Source organism: Amblyomma americanum, chromosome 1, assembly GCF_052857255.1.
Source record: "Amblyomma americanum isolate KBUSLIRL-KWMA chromosome 1, ASM5285725v1, whole genome shotgun sequence".
Lineage (NCBI taxonomy): Eukaryota > Metazoa > Arthropoda > Arachnida > Ixodida > Ixodidae > Amblyomma > Amblyomma americanum.
In genome coordinates this window covers 253,060,115-253,075,801 of record NC_135497.1, presented here as the reverse complement: position 1 = coordinate 253,075,801, position 15,687 = coordinate 253,060,115, and the positions used below count along the sequence as shown (strand labels likewise).

The following is a 15,687-nucleotide window of genomic DNA, read 5'->3' as shown; positions in this document are numbered from 1 at the left end:
CCTCCGGTAATGCGGTCCTGTGTATGAGGCCAGATGTCCAAGAAAGGCTGGAAATTAGGCAACGGGGAGTAGGGAGGTTAGCTTTGGGAGCACATGGCAATACACCAAATCAGGGGGTACAGGGTGATATGGGATGGGCGTCTTTCGAGAGCAGAGAGGCTAGCAGTAAGATAGCATTTGAGGAACGATTGAGAAAGATGGAGGAAAAGCAGTGGGCTAGGAAAGTTTTCAGATACCTGTATATAAAGAATGTTGACACGAAATGGAGGAAGCGAACTAGAAAATTGACAAGCAAATATCTGGACAGCAGTAAGGGGGCAAATCAGCAATTATCGGTTAAGAAAAAGGTTAAAGAAACAGAGAGAGCTTTGTGGAAGACAGGGATGCTGACGAAATCGGCACTGGAAACATACCGGACCTTTAAACAGGAAATTGTCAAAGAAAATATCTATGACAATTGTAGGGGAAGTTCTTTGTTGTTTGAGGCCAGGACTGGAGTTTTGCGGACTAAGACGTATAGAGTCAGGTACCAGGAGATAGACACTTTGTGCGCTGCGTGCGGAGAAGAGGAGGAAATGGCTGAACACTTGATACTTTTCTGTAAAGGGCTTCACCCTACAGTGGAAAGCAGTGGGGCTGACTTACCCAAGGCATTGGGGTTTAGGGATAGTGAAGGGAAAGTGGATTTTAAGAGGCTAGAAGTAACCAAGCGAAGGTTATCTGATTGGTGGCTAAAAGCAAGACAGGAGTAAAATTTACCAAGACATGGCTAGGTGGCTTGAGCCACCGCCCGATGTAAAGGCTTCAGCCGTATCCATCCATCCATCCTAGCAGACGACACGCAGGAAGCACAGAATTTTCTTGTGATTGCCGTTGCAGCAAAAAGTATGCCTTCTGGTGCGCTGTTTCTTATATTATTGTGTGGTATGTTTAGTGTTACCGTTTGACAAGTAGCGCGTCGATGACTGCAGTTGCTGGAGGGAGTAGCGAGCGAAAATGTGTTGCTGTTGCGTTCCGGTTTGCATGTTCAGCCAGCGAAACAAGAAGCCCGGCGTTTCGTTCCATGCAATTCCTGCCGACTTAGAACTCCGGGAAAGACGGCTCAAAGTAATTAGAGGAAAAAAACTGGCAGCCAAGCAAAACATCAAATTATTCTGCAGTTTGTAGTTGCATTTCCAGCCAAGGAAATGCTACTGTACACAGTTTGACTGCCCACCAAGACAGGGGTGGAGTCTTAACCGACGTCAGCGCTCCGAAGAGTGTTACATGGCCTCAAGAAGTTTGTCGATATCACGCTCAAAGACCGAACGCGTCTTAAAAGGACACTGGACACATGCTTGTTCTGCAACTAGTTTGAATAAAATCGCGAGTTTGCCTGTCCTAGCTGACCTGTGAGAACAAGCTAGGATAGCGTCCACAGGGAAGCACTACTGCATATTATATGCAAGAAGTTCATCAAACTGTTGCTAACAAACCATGCACTTGACATAACAGACAAGAACGCAGTTGCGAAGATGTAAGTACAACAAGAAACCTTTTTCCCGAAAATTCTTGAAACTGCAATAAGAAACGATTTCCGCCGCCTTCATCGCACCGACGCATGCCATTTTTTCCTTGTAAGTGCGCTCGTGTCTGTGCCTTCAAGCGCAGTTTTTTTTTAATATTCACAAGTCGCTCGCCATGTCTGATACTCCCCTTGTTCCAGTTGTCATTTCATCAACGCACGTACGTGCTTGTCATTTCGAGAAATCCGGTCAGTCAGGCCTGCTGTACGTGTTACTCCCAAAGCCACTGTGCGCGTGTGCATTACACAGGAACCTAGCGAGTTGTGTTTCTTGCGGAAATAATAGAGAAAAGGGGCATGGGTTTATTTGGAATTTGTCAACGTTATTCAAAGAGGTACCGTTAGGCGAAGGCTCGTCGGAAAAATGACCAGAAACAGCGCAGGCTGGGCCCTCCAAGATCTGCTTCACCCGATCGAAACATCTCTCGCAATGCTCCGCAGCAAGATTGTAACAGACGTGCGCTTCGCAATGTTCTAAGAACATTAGATATGAGGGATGTGCCCCTGCGGGCCAATTAACGACTGCACAGGCAGGTTACCGCGACGTCTTCGGCTTCCATCGATTGAGCGCCAGGCAGTCGTCCTTTCCCACGGGTCACCTGGCTACAGTTCAGAGCTCAAGTAATTCCGGACTTCCCCCGGTTCTCATTCTATCTCATGGATTATTTTCCCTTTTTGCTTGTCCGAAGTAGTTGATTTCTTGCCATTGGCAACAGTACAATACAACCATGCATCATGCAGTGTAAATACTTATTTTGCGGCATTTCTAGCCACTTCAAGCACTTGTTGCAATATGGATGTTTCGAACATAATGCTTTTGTTGTAAACCGTCCAAAACTTACTGGTTATGCAGCAGACAAAAGGTCCTAACGGCATGATAGAACGGCGTGCACAGCACGCTTTCAGATTTCGAAATCGAAACTGATAATCTTTCAGTATTATGTGGAAGTCAGTTCAGGCTTCTTAAGAATTTGCTTCACTCTGAGACATTCAAAAACTTGTTTTTTTATCATTAAAAAATAAAAGTTGTTGCTCAAAACCCGACAAAAGGAAGAAACAGCATGATCGGGCGCCGTGCATCACAATCTCCCAGCCGTTGCAAACCGAAATGGAGGGTCATCTTTTATCGCCGCCTAGCGGCCAGTTTGCGCATTGTCGAGGCGCTCTCGGGGCCCATTGAAATCGAGGAGACTCTTCAGGCATGTTCTGTAGGAGGCATTGTTTTGAGCCACATCCAAGTCAAGTCGGCTCCGTCGACATAATAATAATCATAATAATTGGTTTTTGGGGAAGGAAATGGCGCAGTATCTGTCTCATATATCGTTGGACACCCGAACCGCGCCGTAAGGGAGGGATAAAGGAGGGAGTGAAAAAAGGCAGGAAGAAAGAGGTGCCGTAGTGGAGGGCTCCGGAATAATTTCGACCACCTGGGGATCTTTAACGTGCACTGACATCGCACAACACACGGGCGCCTTAGCGTTCTTCCTCCATAAAAACGCAGCCGCCACGGTCGGGTTCGAACTCGGGAACTCCGGATCAGTAGTCGAGCGCCCTAACCACTGAGCCACCGCGGCGGGTGTCGACATCGTTAGGGTGGTTAACATCGTTCCTGACGTTGTGTGGCGTTGCGTTGGGTCGACAGACGCTGCAAACACTAGACGCCGGAAAAAAGAAAGGTGGTGTGTTAAGACGCTCCTTGCGCCGCACTCATTTAGCCCTACTTTCTGCCATGAGTGACAACGAAAATGCAAGTATTTGTTTTTTATGGACTGCCTACAACCCATGCGTTAAAAATGCATTCTTTGAATACATGAAAGAAGCGGGAACGAAGGAGCTACATATCTTGAGAACAGAGACATTGGCCGATGATCTGAGCAGCTGTACTGTCTTCGGGTTTCTCGTAAATGCGTTGCGTAAGCGCAATGCATTTGTCAACAGGAGCGGGCTGGAATTTATGCGTGGTTTGTTTGTGCGACTCTCGATGCCTCGTTGTGTTGAAAACAAAAATATGCCGCCACCCCCTGGAATAGGTTGAAGTAACGAGCGTTAGCTGTTTGGTAGCGCAATCTATCGTCCATGCGATGTATTACAACGTGATTATGCTACTTTTCCATGCCTCACTGCGAGCGGGCGCCTACCGCCTTGAGGTCGGATATTTTTGACCAATTTGGGCCGAAAAAGTTTTTCGACTCTTTGGAGGGCCATTTTTCCTTACCTCAAGGCTATAGGTCACTATACTCAAGGCGGTAGTTGCCCGGTCGCCATGAGGTATGAAATTGTCAGCGGCTGAGTGCTGACGTCACGGCCGCCATGGTAAGCCTAACCATAACTAAATATTAACCTAATAAGGCGATATTGGTGTCTAGCATGCTGTACTCATCGAGCCAATTACGAATATGCCATTAGTTAGATCATGACGTCATCGGTTAATTAACTATAAGCAATTAAATTTAAGCCTAACCATATAAATATTAACTTCATTACTTAGTATTGGTGTCTAACGAGTTCTACTCACCTAGAGGATTTCAAATATCCGATTCGTTTCATGATGACCTCATAAATTACTGAGTTATAAGCAGTTAAATATAGTCACGTGACTAGTTAATTATGGCGTCACACAATCAGTGACCTCATCAATCAATCACCAATTCGATATACTAATGGCGTCACCAATCAATCACCAATTGGGCTGCTATATCGATTCACTTCGGGGGCCGCGATCTTCAATTCCTCGGACTTCATGCCGAAGAGGGATTATAGCTAGCAGACCCCAAGAAATCGAGAAACGTGATGAATAAGAGCTAACGCTCTTAAGTGATGTCTGTGCAAGCACGTGTGATAATGGCGACTGCGTGTCACGCTGCAAAGCACGCTGTCGCTTGTAAAATACCCAGCCTTGGACTGCAGGCAACGCTGCAAAGCACACTGGCGCTTTTAAAATACCTGACCACACCCCTGCAATACAAGTACTTGACTACAAACCTAAGCCAAGACAGGGAGAATGTATTTGGGATTTCGCGCCAGTGCTTCGGTTGCAATGACCATCCAAGTATAGTGACAGCCCCCTTGCAACCATCCATGTCCCCAAACGAATAGCTGAACTTGTGGATATATAGTTTACTGGATGATGGAACCTTGGCTTCTGCTGTAGAAGTGCTCGAGGAGCATAGCGGCCTGAGCGATCATCAGGGCTGTGCAGACAAAAAAAGTGACAGCCGACTAATTTTTTGTGGCGCTGGGTGTGTTGTCAGAAAAGATTTCCTTGCCCTGAATGTGCAACTAACTTGCTTCAGCACTTTGCGCCTCTGCAAGCCGATTCAAACAACAATGCCTTGCTTACTCAAAATTTTGACCATGGAGGCTTAGTTTAGCCATCAAGGCCAATTTAACAGCTTATAGTAATACTTACGGTGTTTTTCAGCCGCAATTAGCTACACGCAGATCTATATAGCATGGTTAGCTTCCTGCATTTTCGTCAGGGACGTGAGCTTCGAGGTGTGGGCTGCGGGGAGCATGGATGCCGAATTACGACAGAAGTGATCAAGTTTTACGCCTTGACTAGAATGCGCAATTTTTTATAAAGGTTCTGGGGATCTTTAACGTGCATCGACATCGCACAGCACACGGGCGCCTTCGCGTTTCGCCTCCATCGAAACGCGGCTGCCGCGGTCGTGTTCGAACTCGGGTACCCCGAGCAGCTAGAGTAACTTCCGAAAATATCTGAGATCCTCAATCCAATCTCAGCTCCCACATTGTCGCTTTATTGATATATCTTTTAATCTGGGCTCATGTTGACAAAAAGTATACGATGTAATAAAGTGCAGGCAAGCCGGATGATCCGTATCTGCCGTTTGCTGCACTAAAAATATTGACAAACCTTCAATTTTCTCAAGGAAAAGGCCATATGGCTCGCTGGCCGGTGGCTGCGCGTGATTGCAACGCAAATAAATGCATTGCAGCCGCTACAACATTCAACATTTCTTTAAAATATGCCCACTTGTGATGCTTCGTCTGTTTTTTTTTCTCTTCGTCGATGCTTCCTATCGGCCACTGTGTAGTGAAATTATCTGCGCCAGCAGCGTCGTCTGCCCGCGACGTCTGCTAGCGCGCGCTGCACGACGGGATTGCACCGCGCTCCACCGTCGGTCTCCACGGTTTCACTACCACTATAGTGCCTATAATATACTTGGCACTCTAGGCACTATACTACCACGGTGGCGCGGTGGCGCGCACTCGAGAAAGCGAACTAGAAAATTGACAAGCAAATATCTGGACAGCAGTAGGGGGGTGGGGGGAAGGGGATCAGGAATTATTGGTGAAGGAAAAGGTTAAAGAAACACAGAAAGCTCAGTGTAAAACTGGGATGCTGGTGAAATCGGTACTGGGAACATACAGGATCTTTGAGCAGGAAATTGCCAAAGAAAATATCTATGATAATTGTAGGGGAAGCTCTTTGTTGTTTGAGACCAGACGGGACCAGTCAGGTACCACGAGATAGACACGTTGTGCGTAGCGTGCGGAGAGGAGGAGGAAACTGCTGAACACTTGATTGATTGAAAACTTTGTTTCCACCAATATATGAGGCTCCCCTACTCAGGTACACAGGCCCGAACAGGGGGCCGGGACTCCGTACCTAAAAGCGCGCGAGAATACATTGATTCTCCGCGGCCTCAGCCGCCAGGCGGATGGCTTCTTTTCGGTATTCAGGGTTTGTGCTTTCAGGAAATCGCCAAAGAAAATATCTATGATAATTGTAGGGGAACACTTGATACTTTTCTGTAAAGGTCTTCATCCTACAGTGGAAAGCAGCGGGGCTGATTTATGGGGTTTAAGGACAGTGAAGGTAAAGTAGATTTTAAACGGGTAGAAGTAACCAAGCGAAGGTTATCTGATTGGTGGTGGCTAAAATCAAGACAAGAGTAAAATTTCACAAATTCGATTTAAAGGGTTCAGCCTTATCCATCCATTCGTCCATCCATCCATCGTGTCGTACTCGTCCATAACCTCTATGGCTCGTCCCAGCTAGAGTGTACTAGAATGTTTTATGCACTCTATCCCAACCGAACGTGCGGTTCTGCACGTGTGCTTTCCAGCCGAACGTGGGGCACCGCAAGAGTGCCGTCAGCTGAGTACACCATATGCTGTGATCACCATCATCTTTCTCTAGGGCATCAACTTCAGACGCTTCAGTTGCTTCAGTGCAGCCGGTGTGCCGCCGTCAGATATTACTCTATGGAGCAGGAAACATGTGCTTTGGGTTGCTCTTTGGACTTAAAGTTGGTGTTTGTGGAAGCTGGGGCGGGTGATGCGCTATCTGTCGCGTCTACAGTTCCTTAAGCAGGTCGGTGTGGTGCCCAGCTAGCCAACTGTTAATTATTAAAGCGTATGCTATTCACACATGTGAATGATGACCCCGCTTAGGTTATTGCAGAGGGCTAACGCAGCTTTCAGTCGCTTGTGCCAGTGTAAACCTTCAGTGCGAGGATGTTCAAGCGATGATGGTAGAAAAAAGGTCAGTTCTTCTGTTGGCGAGATCTCACCGGAACGTAGGGTATTCAATATTTTTCGGGATGAGTTCAGAGGCTACTTCAAGCCTAAGGGCTCTGAGGTACCGGAGCCGCTATTCCCGAAAGAAGTGGACATTCTCGTGGTTGGTGGAGGTATCATGGGCTCGTCCGTTGCCTACTGGCTCAAGCAACGAGCTCCCGAGAGTTTCAGTTTGGCCGTGTTGGAGCGTGACCTGACGGTGAGTAGTTTGCAGAACAGCAACTCTGCATGATTTTGGTTGGCGCTTCGAAGACCTCAATTTCTTGGCACTGTGCTTTGCACGGAAAGGACGCGGGTTTCGTGTTGTACCGTCGTCAGTGCGCGCTTAACACGAACGCTCAATTGCGCGTCCTGCACTGATATTACAGCCCCTGAGCGAAGGGCGCAGAGTTAGAAACCATGCTGCACGGTGTGTTTGCTGCAGTTGGAGACAGCTCGTGCCCTGCTTCCGCCCCAATATTGTCACAGAATAATCTCAGACCCAGCGGCGGCGCTCATGTCAGTGGAAGACACGCGCTCGAGCGTTCGTGTTAAGCGTGCTGACAGTGGTACATCGGTCTCTCAACCCCCCCCCCCCCCCCCCCCCCCCCCACCCCCCCAGCCATTTGGAGTAGCTTCCAAAAATACAGTTGGAATCATTTAGAATCCAACTTATTCCATTTGGCCATCAGTTGGTTCCGATTGCTTTTGAAAACTCGAATTGGTCATTTGTGACCGGCCCTGATCGCCAATTTTTAGTGCACGCTTGTTTGCGTTGGGTTACGCTGCTCAGAGTGAATAACTGGTACAACCGATCTTACTTTTCGCAGTACACCCGATCATCCACTGTGTTGTCAGTGGGAGGAATTAGGCAGCAGTTTTCATTGCCGGAGAACATCCAGCTTTCTATGTTCAGTGCCGAGTTTCTGAGAAACGTCAAACAGAACCTTAGTGTATTAGGTGAGTTCACCTGTATTTTATGGCCTATAACAGTAATAATCGCAGCGCGGTTTAAATGAGTCTTCATGATCTGCAGATTTCGACCCTCCTGATATACGGTTTCAACCACATGGTTACCTGTTTCTTGCCTCTGAGGAAGGAGTGGACCAAATGCTGAAAAATGCTGAGCTGCAAGAGTAAGTCTTGTAGTGTTTATTCACAGGCTGGCTGTAAAACTTGACATGCAGAAAAACATTTTTTTCAGAACATGTCATGCAAAATTCACCTATTAACCCTGTAATGCCTCACGTTTTACCTGTATATGGAATATATGGAACAAAAATTTGAATAATTTTCTTTTGTGCTTGCAGAACTACATGAATTGCTAACATACTTGGGGAAACGGTTTTTTCCAACATGTTTATCAAAGCAAGGTGAACACATCAGCTTCCAGAGATGCTGGAGGACTGCTGAAAGATCAGTCTAACCTTAATGCCAAAACAGCCTAAAATTTAATGTGCTCATAATGCTGCTTTGGCAGATGATAAAGCAGGTTTGAATTTTGATCTTAGTCAGACTTAGTCTATGTACCTGCATATTTACGGGCAGTTTTATGGTCCTTAGACATTCAGAAATCATTGAAATTAGATATATTTAAAGTAGCTATTACATTTTTTTGTTAATAAATCGTGGAGTTTTTTACATTTCTGCAAAAAAAATTCATTTTTGATTAAATCATGGAAGTTCATAACTTCTATCTGTTTTCAGTGCCTGGGCATTACGGGGCTAATGTTTATAGCCTTTGTCCACAGTGTTGTTTGCTGTTGAGACACGCTATGGAATACTGCACCCCTTAAAACTCCAGAGCTGTGTAGAGGTGAGGCTAGAGGTGTGCTCACCCCACATATTCAAAGCAGCACAGGTCCCGTAAGTGCCTTATGACACAACTGGAAGTGCCACGCATCAGCCTCAGAAGTACTAGTTTTGGCTGACATGGTTTTGTGCTAGCACTTAGTGGTTTGAAATTAGTTGCCTCAGCACACTGACCTTACCTTTGCACCAAACTATATAAGCTATGCCATCGTGATAAAAATAGTGAAAATTGCACCAAACGCGCTACTTCTGAATTGGGTGGTACTGTGCACCAGCAATCGAAGGGAGGCATAACCTTAGCTGTCACCGCCATTTAAAGATATGAAGGTCAGTTGAAGCCCACTTATAATTGTCAGGTGGCATTCTTTCTTTACGGCTCGAAGTATTCAGTTATTGGACATATAAAAATGGGATCGTCGCAACACGGACCTCCATGGCGTACTTTTCATGCCATGTATGCTAGCCACCATTGGTCTGGCGATGTTCTTCCGCACGTTTTTGTGCTGCTGGCCATTTCTCTCTTGCTTTGAAAACACTAGCATTAAACACATCATGGTGGAGGCCGATCGACGTCCTCGGGATTACGTGTCTTTAGAGTGCACGTTTCGTCAGGGTGATTACCTACGATTGGCTGGCCGATTAGGCCTAGCCTGAGTAAAAAAAACTGAAGGTTGCATTTTATTATGATGCAAATATTACTTGACAGTGGTGTTCATACATGCAGATAAGGCAGTTTCTGCGTATATGGCCGTATATTGCACATCACATCTGCCAGAATATCGTCTGCTGAGCGCTGACGAGCGGCGAGCTTTGAATGGACCATTTGCCGAAATCTGTGTCAGCTTCTCCTCAAAGGTTGTTTTCCAACCAAGAGGTCTCGTTTCCAGACGACACTCTCGCATTCTTTGTGAAAACGAAAAGAGTCAAGTTCCCACTTCTGAGTAAACTCTGGAATGTCGCCAGCTGACTTCAAGAGTACAGTGGTACAATATAGACAGGGGTTGGACTTATCGGTTTAAACCGAAAAAAACCCGATAAAGTACACTGAATTTACTTTTCGAAATTCGGTTTTAACTGAAAAAGGTCAGTATTTTTGGCTTGCAAGGCATAGCTATAAAAATGTAATTAGGTGTGCTCCCTCTTGAAGAAAAGGTCGTAGTCTTGGGATTTGGGGAAAATTTAGAGCAGCGGAGGGTGTGTTTGCTGCTTCTTCCCCTTAATTTAGGCGCTCCTGCCGAAGCTCGATTAGCTACATCTTTGAGCTTGGATGACATTGTTGGAAACAATATAATGCAACTTGTGCTTGGTTTGGTTTTTATTTTGAAGAAAGGAAGTAATGCAGTAATTGACTCGCATCTCGGTGGACACCTGAACTATGCCATAAGGGAAGGGAGGAAGGTGGGAGTGAAAGAACAAAGAGAAATAGGTACCGTAGTGGAGGGCGGCCGGAATAATTTCGACCACCTGGTCGACAGCACACAGGCGCCTTTGCTTTTCGCCTTCATTGAAACTCAGCTGCTGCGGCTGGGCTTTGGTATTCTTTTTCGCTTCCTTCTAGAGACATTACTACTCTAAAAAATGCCAGATTTAGGGCAGTGTTGCGCTTCCATATATAAAGGCTGAAAACTCATTTAGCACCGAGATGCTTACCTATTCTGAAAATTCTAAGGAGATTTTCTCTATATCTGTGGAGAAAAAAAGATCCTTGAATATAGTCTCATTCCAGACTTTTGCAGTTTTCAGAATTTTTTCTAAGAATCGGCAACTTCACCTTGGCGGAAATAAGCCTGACATATTCTTTCTCACCTGTACTTTTACCACTCAAAATAGTTTATGGCTTATGGGGGTATAACGTCCCATAGCGACTCAAGGCTATGAGGGACACCATAGGGAAGGGCTCTGGAAATTTCGACAACCTGGGGTTCTTTAAAGGGGCTGTGAAAGGGGGTCTCAACAAAGGTGTGATGTGCCTAGGATGCTAAAGGACGCCGCTTCACAAACATCCTCCAGCAAGAATTTTTTAGATGCGCTTCGTAGAAGCTGTGCTATCTGTAGTGAAAATTTGAATTTCCGTGTCTTCGTGCGTTTCCCTCTCCTCTCATTACTTCTTGCACGCTGAAATGTCGGTGCTCCTCCACCGGCCCCTCGCACTCGCCTCCTCCGCTGGCTGCCAACGCGCATGAACGTATGCTGGCAGTCCGCTGCTGACATATCGAGCGCTACATAACGTAATGAGCACGGATGCTGACGTAACGAGCGTGGATTCGGGCGAAAGCCCAGCACCGCAGGTCGCCGCTAGGTGCGGATGCGGGAGTTTTTAAAATTGTATTGTAAATTATTGGCTAACTTTTTTGAGGTCTTGTACGTGGCATGAACGCTCGTTGGCCTGTATTCTACTTAATGCGAGCATTTTATAGCCAACCTCAAACACCCTTTTCAGGGACCCTTTAACGTGCACTGACATTGCACAGTACACTGGCCTCTAGAATTTCGCCTTCATCGAAATGCGACCGCCGCGGCTGGGATCGAACCCACATCTTTCGGGTCAGCAGCAGAGCGCCATAACCACTGAGCCACCGCGGCGGCTCACTCAAAATATATCCATCATGGTTTTAAAATCTGGATTCATGTCATTGCAAAGTTGCGAACTTGAGCTGTGCGCAAAAATGCTCTCAGCCACGACGTCGTCTATAATTTTTTTTCTTCTGAATTTCCAGGAATTCACTTTTGGCCTGCTGAATAATCTGTGCAAACAATAACAATAAAACAATAACAAACAACAATAATGTGCAATACGAAATACAATGCAAAAGCCGCGTTGGCATATGCAGTATGCTGATTGAGATCGGCAGAAGCGAGCCGCTTCGTTTTAGGACTCTGGTGTCGTCCCTCGCTCGCTTGGCTTTTCTCAGCATATCGCAGTACCTACCAATTTGCCAGCATTTCGAAAGGAGTGGCTATGATGAGCAGGCTATGCAGCAATCCGTGCGTCACAACTTTTGGGGCCCATGTGACCAGGATTGCTGCTCTTCATGGAGGAAGGAAAGAACTCTGGAGAGCCGTTACGTCCAACATTTTTAGAACGTTAGCTCTACTGGTCGCATTTCGAGCCTCCGAGTTATGCTGATTCCACAGATAGAATCCAAGATGGTGGCCTCCAAGTGGTTGCCATGGTAACCGAGGTGGTTACATAATGGAATAAAATACTAGCAGGCGGCACCACGATGCCCGAGCATCACAATTCAAAACCAAACTGATAGTGTGTGTATATATATATATATATATATATATATATATATATATATATATATATATATATATATATATATATATATATATATATATATATATATCTATCTGTCGGGCCACTTAGTCCCGACATTCGTGTAAAATTTGTGGGCCAACCGTCTTCCACAAAATGTTCCAGATGGTGTCATATGAATCGGCATTTCGTGCAGCATAAACTTAAAGTAAGAGTCTAGCTCGCAGCGAATTCGAACTGGCAACCTATGTTAGTTGTGTTAACGCTCTATATTCAATCACTGCCTCAGTGTCGGTTAATTTTTTGAAGCCGGCTTCCCCCTGCTCCCACCCTACTTGGCTGCCGTTTCAGCGCGCTTGTGCATGCGCAGCAGGCATTACAGCAGACGGCGCTGCTGCGCCCAGCGTTACTCCCCTGTAGTCCTTGAGAAAGAACGTGACTTCCGGTACATTTGTTGGCGTGCAGATCCAATAGCTAAGGCCTCTCCCTGAACTGTCCTTCCTTTATGCTGCTCTTCCCTGACTATGACGTCGTAGCACACCCTGGCGCTCAGAAACCAAAACTGAAATAAATAGTGCAATAATAAATTATTTACCACGCATAAACGAATTGCGCAGCGTTTATCTCGCGTCCTGGAGCAGTACGCAACGTTTTAAACAAAGAACATGCCAACCAAAAATTTGCTGTCTCCACCCCTCTAACTTTTTCGGTCAAGTTTTCAGCTCGATTGAAAGAAACGTGTCAGGCTAGCTACTGGCCGGCTGAAACTCTGCTGCTGTAAGCAGCAGCATGCAGGTACGAGATATGCCATATTCGTGTGAATTGTCTGCTGCGGCGGGAAGCCATCTCCGCCTACCTTCTCTACGAACCATTATGATCACCGCCAACCCACTCGGGGGGCAAAAGTGGTCACTCATGGCGCTGAACGCAGCGCTGACATAGCGCCACATCTTGTGCTTAAATATTAGGGTATTCATCCGGGTGTCAGTGCAGGCACAGTCACTCTCCCTGAGGTCCTAGGGTTTAGTGGGTTAGAGATAACGATGGTCATGTCTGTTGTTAAGAACGAGTTGCGGATACATAAAAAATGAACAAAGGAAGGATGGTGAAGATGGAAAAAGTGAAGTGGTCATGCGAATCAATCTGCGGTGGAAGTCAGCAAAAAATGATTGGAAGATTGGTGGGTAAAAAGCAAAGAGGTGAAATGGCAAATTTTTAGACCAGTTTATAACATCATTAAATAAATAGAAAGAAAAAAGGCCAAGCATGGTGGCAACTACCACCACCGCGTTTCAAAGGGGAAGCTGCGATCTTCCATTCATCCATCCATGGTGGAGGCGCCTGCCAGGCACACGGTGGTTATGCCTCTATCGCGGCACTTATGCCTCTACCGCAGCATTCAATGCCTACACCTCTGTCACTTGCGAAACGTCATCCAATGCAAGCGATGTTGACGATGTTGCTGAAGACAGCCCGGGACCTACCGTTGGAGAAACTGGGTGCGCGCTAGATGTGCTTCGCTTATTCGCCCAACTGTAGGACGTAATAGACAATTCAGGCCTTCGCTACTAGCTGCAAGGCTGCCTCAGTGGCAGATGTAATGGATTTCTGTGTGGTACGGGAATAAAAGCTTCCGCATGTGCATTCCTTCATGAATGTTTAAGGTATCATCCTTTACCAGCTCAGTGGATATATTTAAGCTGTTTTCGGTGAGGGCATGCTGATGTTTTGTGCGCAGTTTTTCCATGGGCCCGTGAGATACCCCTTATAGGGAGATGCTAGGCTGAAGAGGCAACTTTTGAACTACTGCACTAAATGTGATAAAATTTTTAGGGATGGTGTATCTTCTTTTCATTTGACTATATTCAAAATTTCAGTGCCCTAGCTCAAACAGAAAAAAAATTATAGCTGTCATACAATCAGGTGTGTCAGCTTAGGAAAAGTATCACTTCAAAAATAACGGAGATATACTAATTGTTTGTGATTAGATATCGTATAGATGGTTTATAGTGTAGGATATGGCCAATCACGTTTCTTTTATCATTTCTGTAAGAATGTCATCTCTCTAAAAATAAAATTCGATTTTTTGTGGTCATTATATGTCAGACATCTCAGGATATTTTGTGTTAACAAATATTCAGCTACCTGACAAGTACCTTATTATGTTCCTGAGAAAATTTCAGCCAAGAAACACCTCGAAAGCAGCTTTTGTCAATGCAGTTTGGAAATGATAGTTGTCTTAACGGAAATGTGATTTAGAAGTTTTCCCAGAAAGTGCAAACTGAGAAAAATTAGTTCAAATATTTTAGAACATGATATTTTATTTTGGGGAAGAAAAAATTATTCAAAGTGCCCTGCTGCATAGGTCGGGCCCTCCTCTTAACACGACGCTGCTGTGTGGCAAATACTTCAAGCTTTCTTTTTTTTTTTTCAGCTTTAGAGCTGTCCATCGCCCTTGCGTTAGCTCGTGAAATGCTTTGATGGGTTGCTTGCTAGACGTGCCTCATCGTCTGTACTCCGTGTTTTAGTTCTAGCTTGTCAGACTCTCCCTTGATGCCACGTGCGCCCTCATTAAATTCTAGTACAGCCAAGGCTGCCGCTGTCTAAACGGTTCTTAGTGATGCAGATTCGGTTTTCGGGTGATGAACCATCATCGCAGCTTGAAGGGTTCGCATCAGTTTTCGGCGGCAGGCTTGGGCCTGGCAAACGCACAAGCAGACACTCACTTGCTGGCAATCGCCGTGCTGTTTAGGCCTCTTGCTTTCGTGGTGCGTATTCGCTTCTCGAAACTTCACCAAGTCGAAGCCTTCCTTGCCGGCATCTTCTGGTCACACCACCGGCCACCCGCAGATCGCAGTAAACTCACAGAAGGAAGTCCCCGCAGGGGGGCGTCTGTAGCTTGCAGGCGTTGGTGAGTGGCGACACCACGGGTTCCCAAGCATCCGCAGGGACATCCCCACAAGGGGATGATGGTGAACAGTGCATCACCACGGACCCGAGCACCCGTGCCTAGCCGTACGTGGCATCGCCATGTCCGGGGAAAAGGGGATCCTGTTGTTTGAGCCGATGCCGAGCGTTTGGACCTTTAAGGCCCCTTGGCGGAGGCAACACACCACTTTGGTCCCAGCTTCCTGTAGACGGCACCTCCGGTCTGACCCGCCCGGGGGAAATCGGCAGTCGCCTTTTCCTGTCCTCTCCATCTTTCACTTTCCTATCTCTTTCTCACAACTCTCCTATATCCTACTCACTTCTTGGTTTCTCCTTTTTTCCTGGCGGCGCGGGTTAACCTTGTGCGACCAACTACCCTGAGTTGCGTCATATTTGGTTATAGTTGAGGTGTACAGCTGGCGTGGGCAGGACTTGCTTTCAAGTTCCTGTCCCATCCCCTTGTTGGACTCCGTGGTGGGTGGCTGGCACCATGATCGAATAACTACATTTTTTTATGGCTCCTCCCTTTCAAAACCAGATCGCTCTCTCAAGAGAGGGCAGAACGAAGCAGCAGATTTTTTGCCAAAAAGAAACC

At 46.3% G+C, this 15,687-nt stretch overlaps 1 protein-coding gene across 2 annotated transcripts in view; it reads left to right on the top strand.

The window, feature by feature from the left end:
* The first annotated feature begins 6,610 nt into the window (after positions 1-6,610).
* Positions 6,611-15,687, top strand: part of LOC144114935 (FAD-dependent oxidoreductase domain-containing protein 1-like) — a 57,094-nt gene continuing 48,017 nt past the window's right edge. The window contains exons 1-3 of one of the 2 annotated variants that reach the window (XM_077648966.1): positions 6,611-7,310; positions 7,921-8,050; positions 8,127-8,226. In XM_077648966.1, the coding sequence (XP_077505092.1) occupies positions 6,969-7,310; positions 7,921-8,050; positions 8,127-8,226 (572 nt within the window). In that variant the 5' untranslated portion in view covers positions 6,611-6,968. The remainder of the gene's footprint in view (positions 7,311-7,920; positions 8,051-8,126; positions 8,227-15,687) is intronic. The other variant, XR_013311166.1, reaches the window with a different exon arrangement.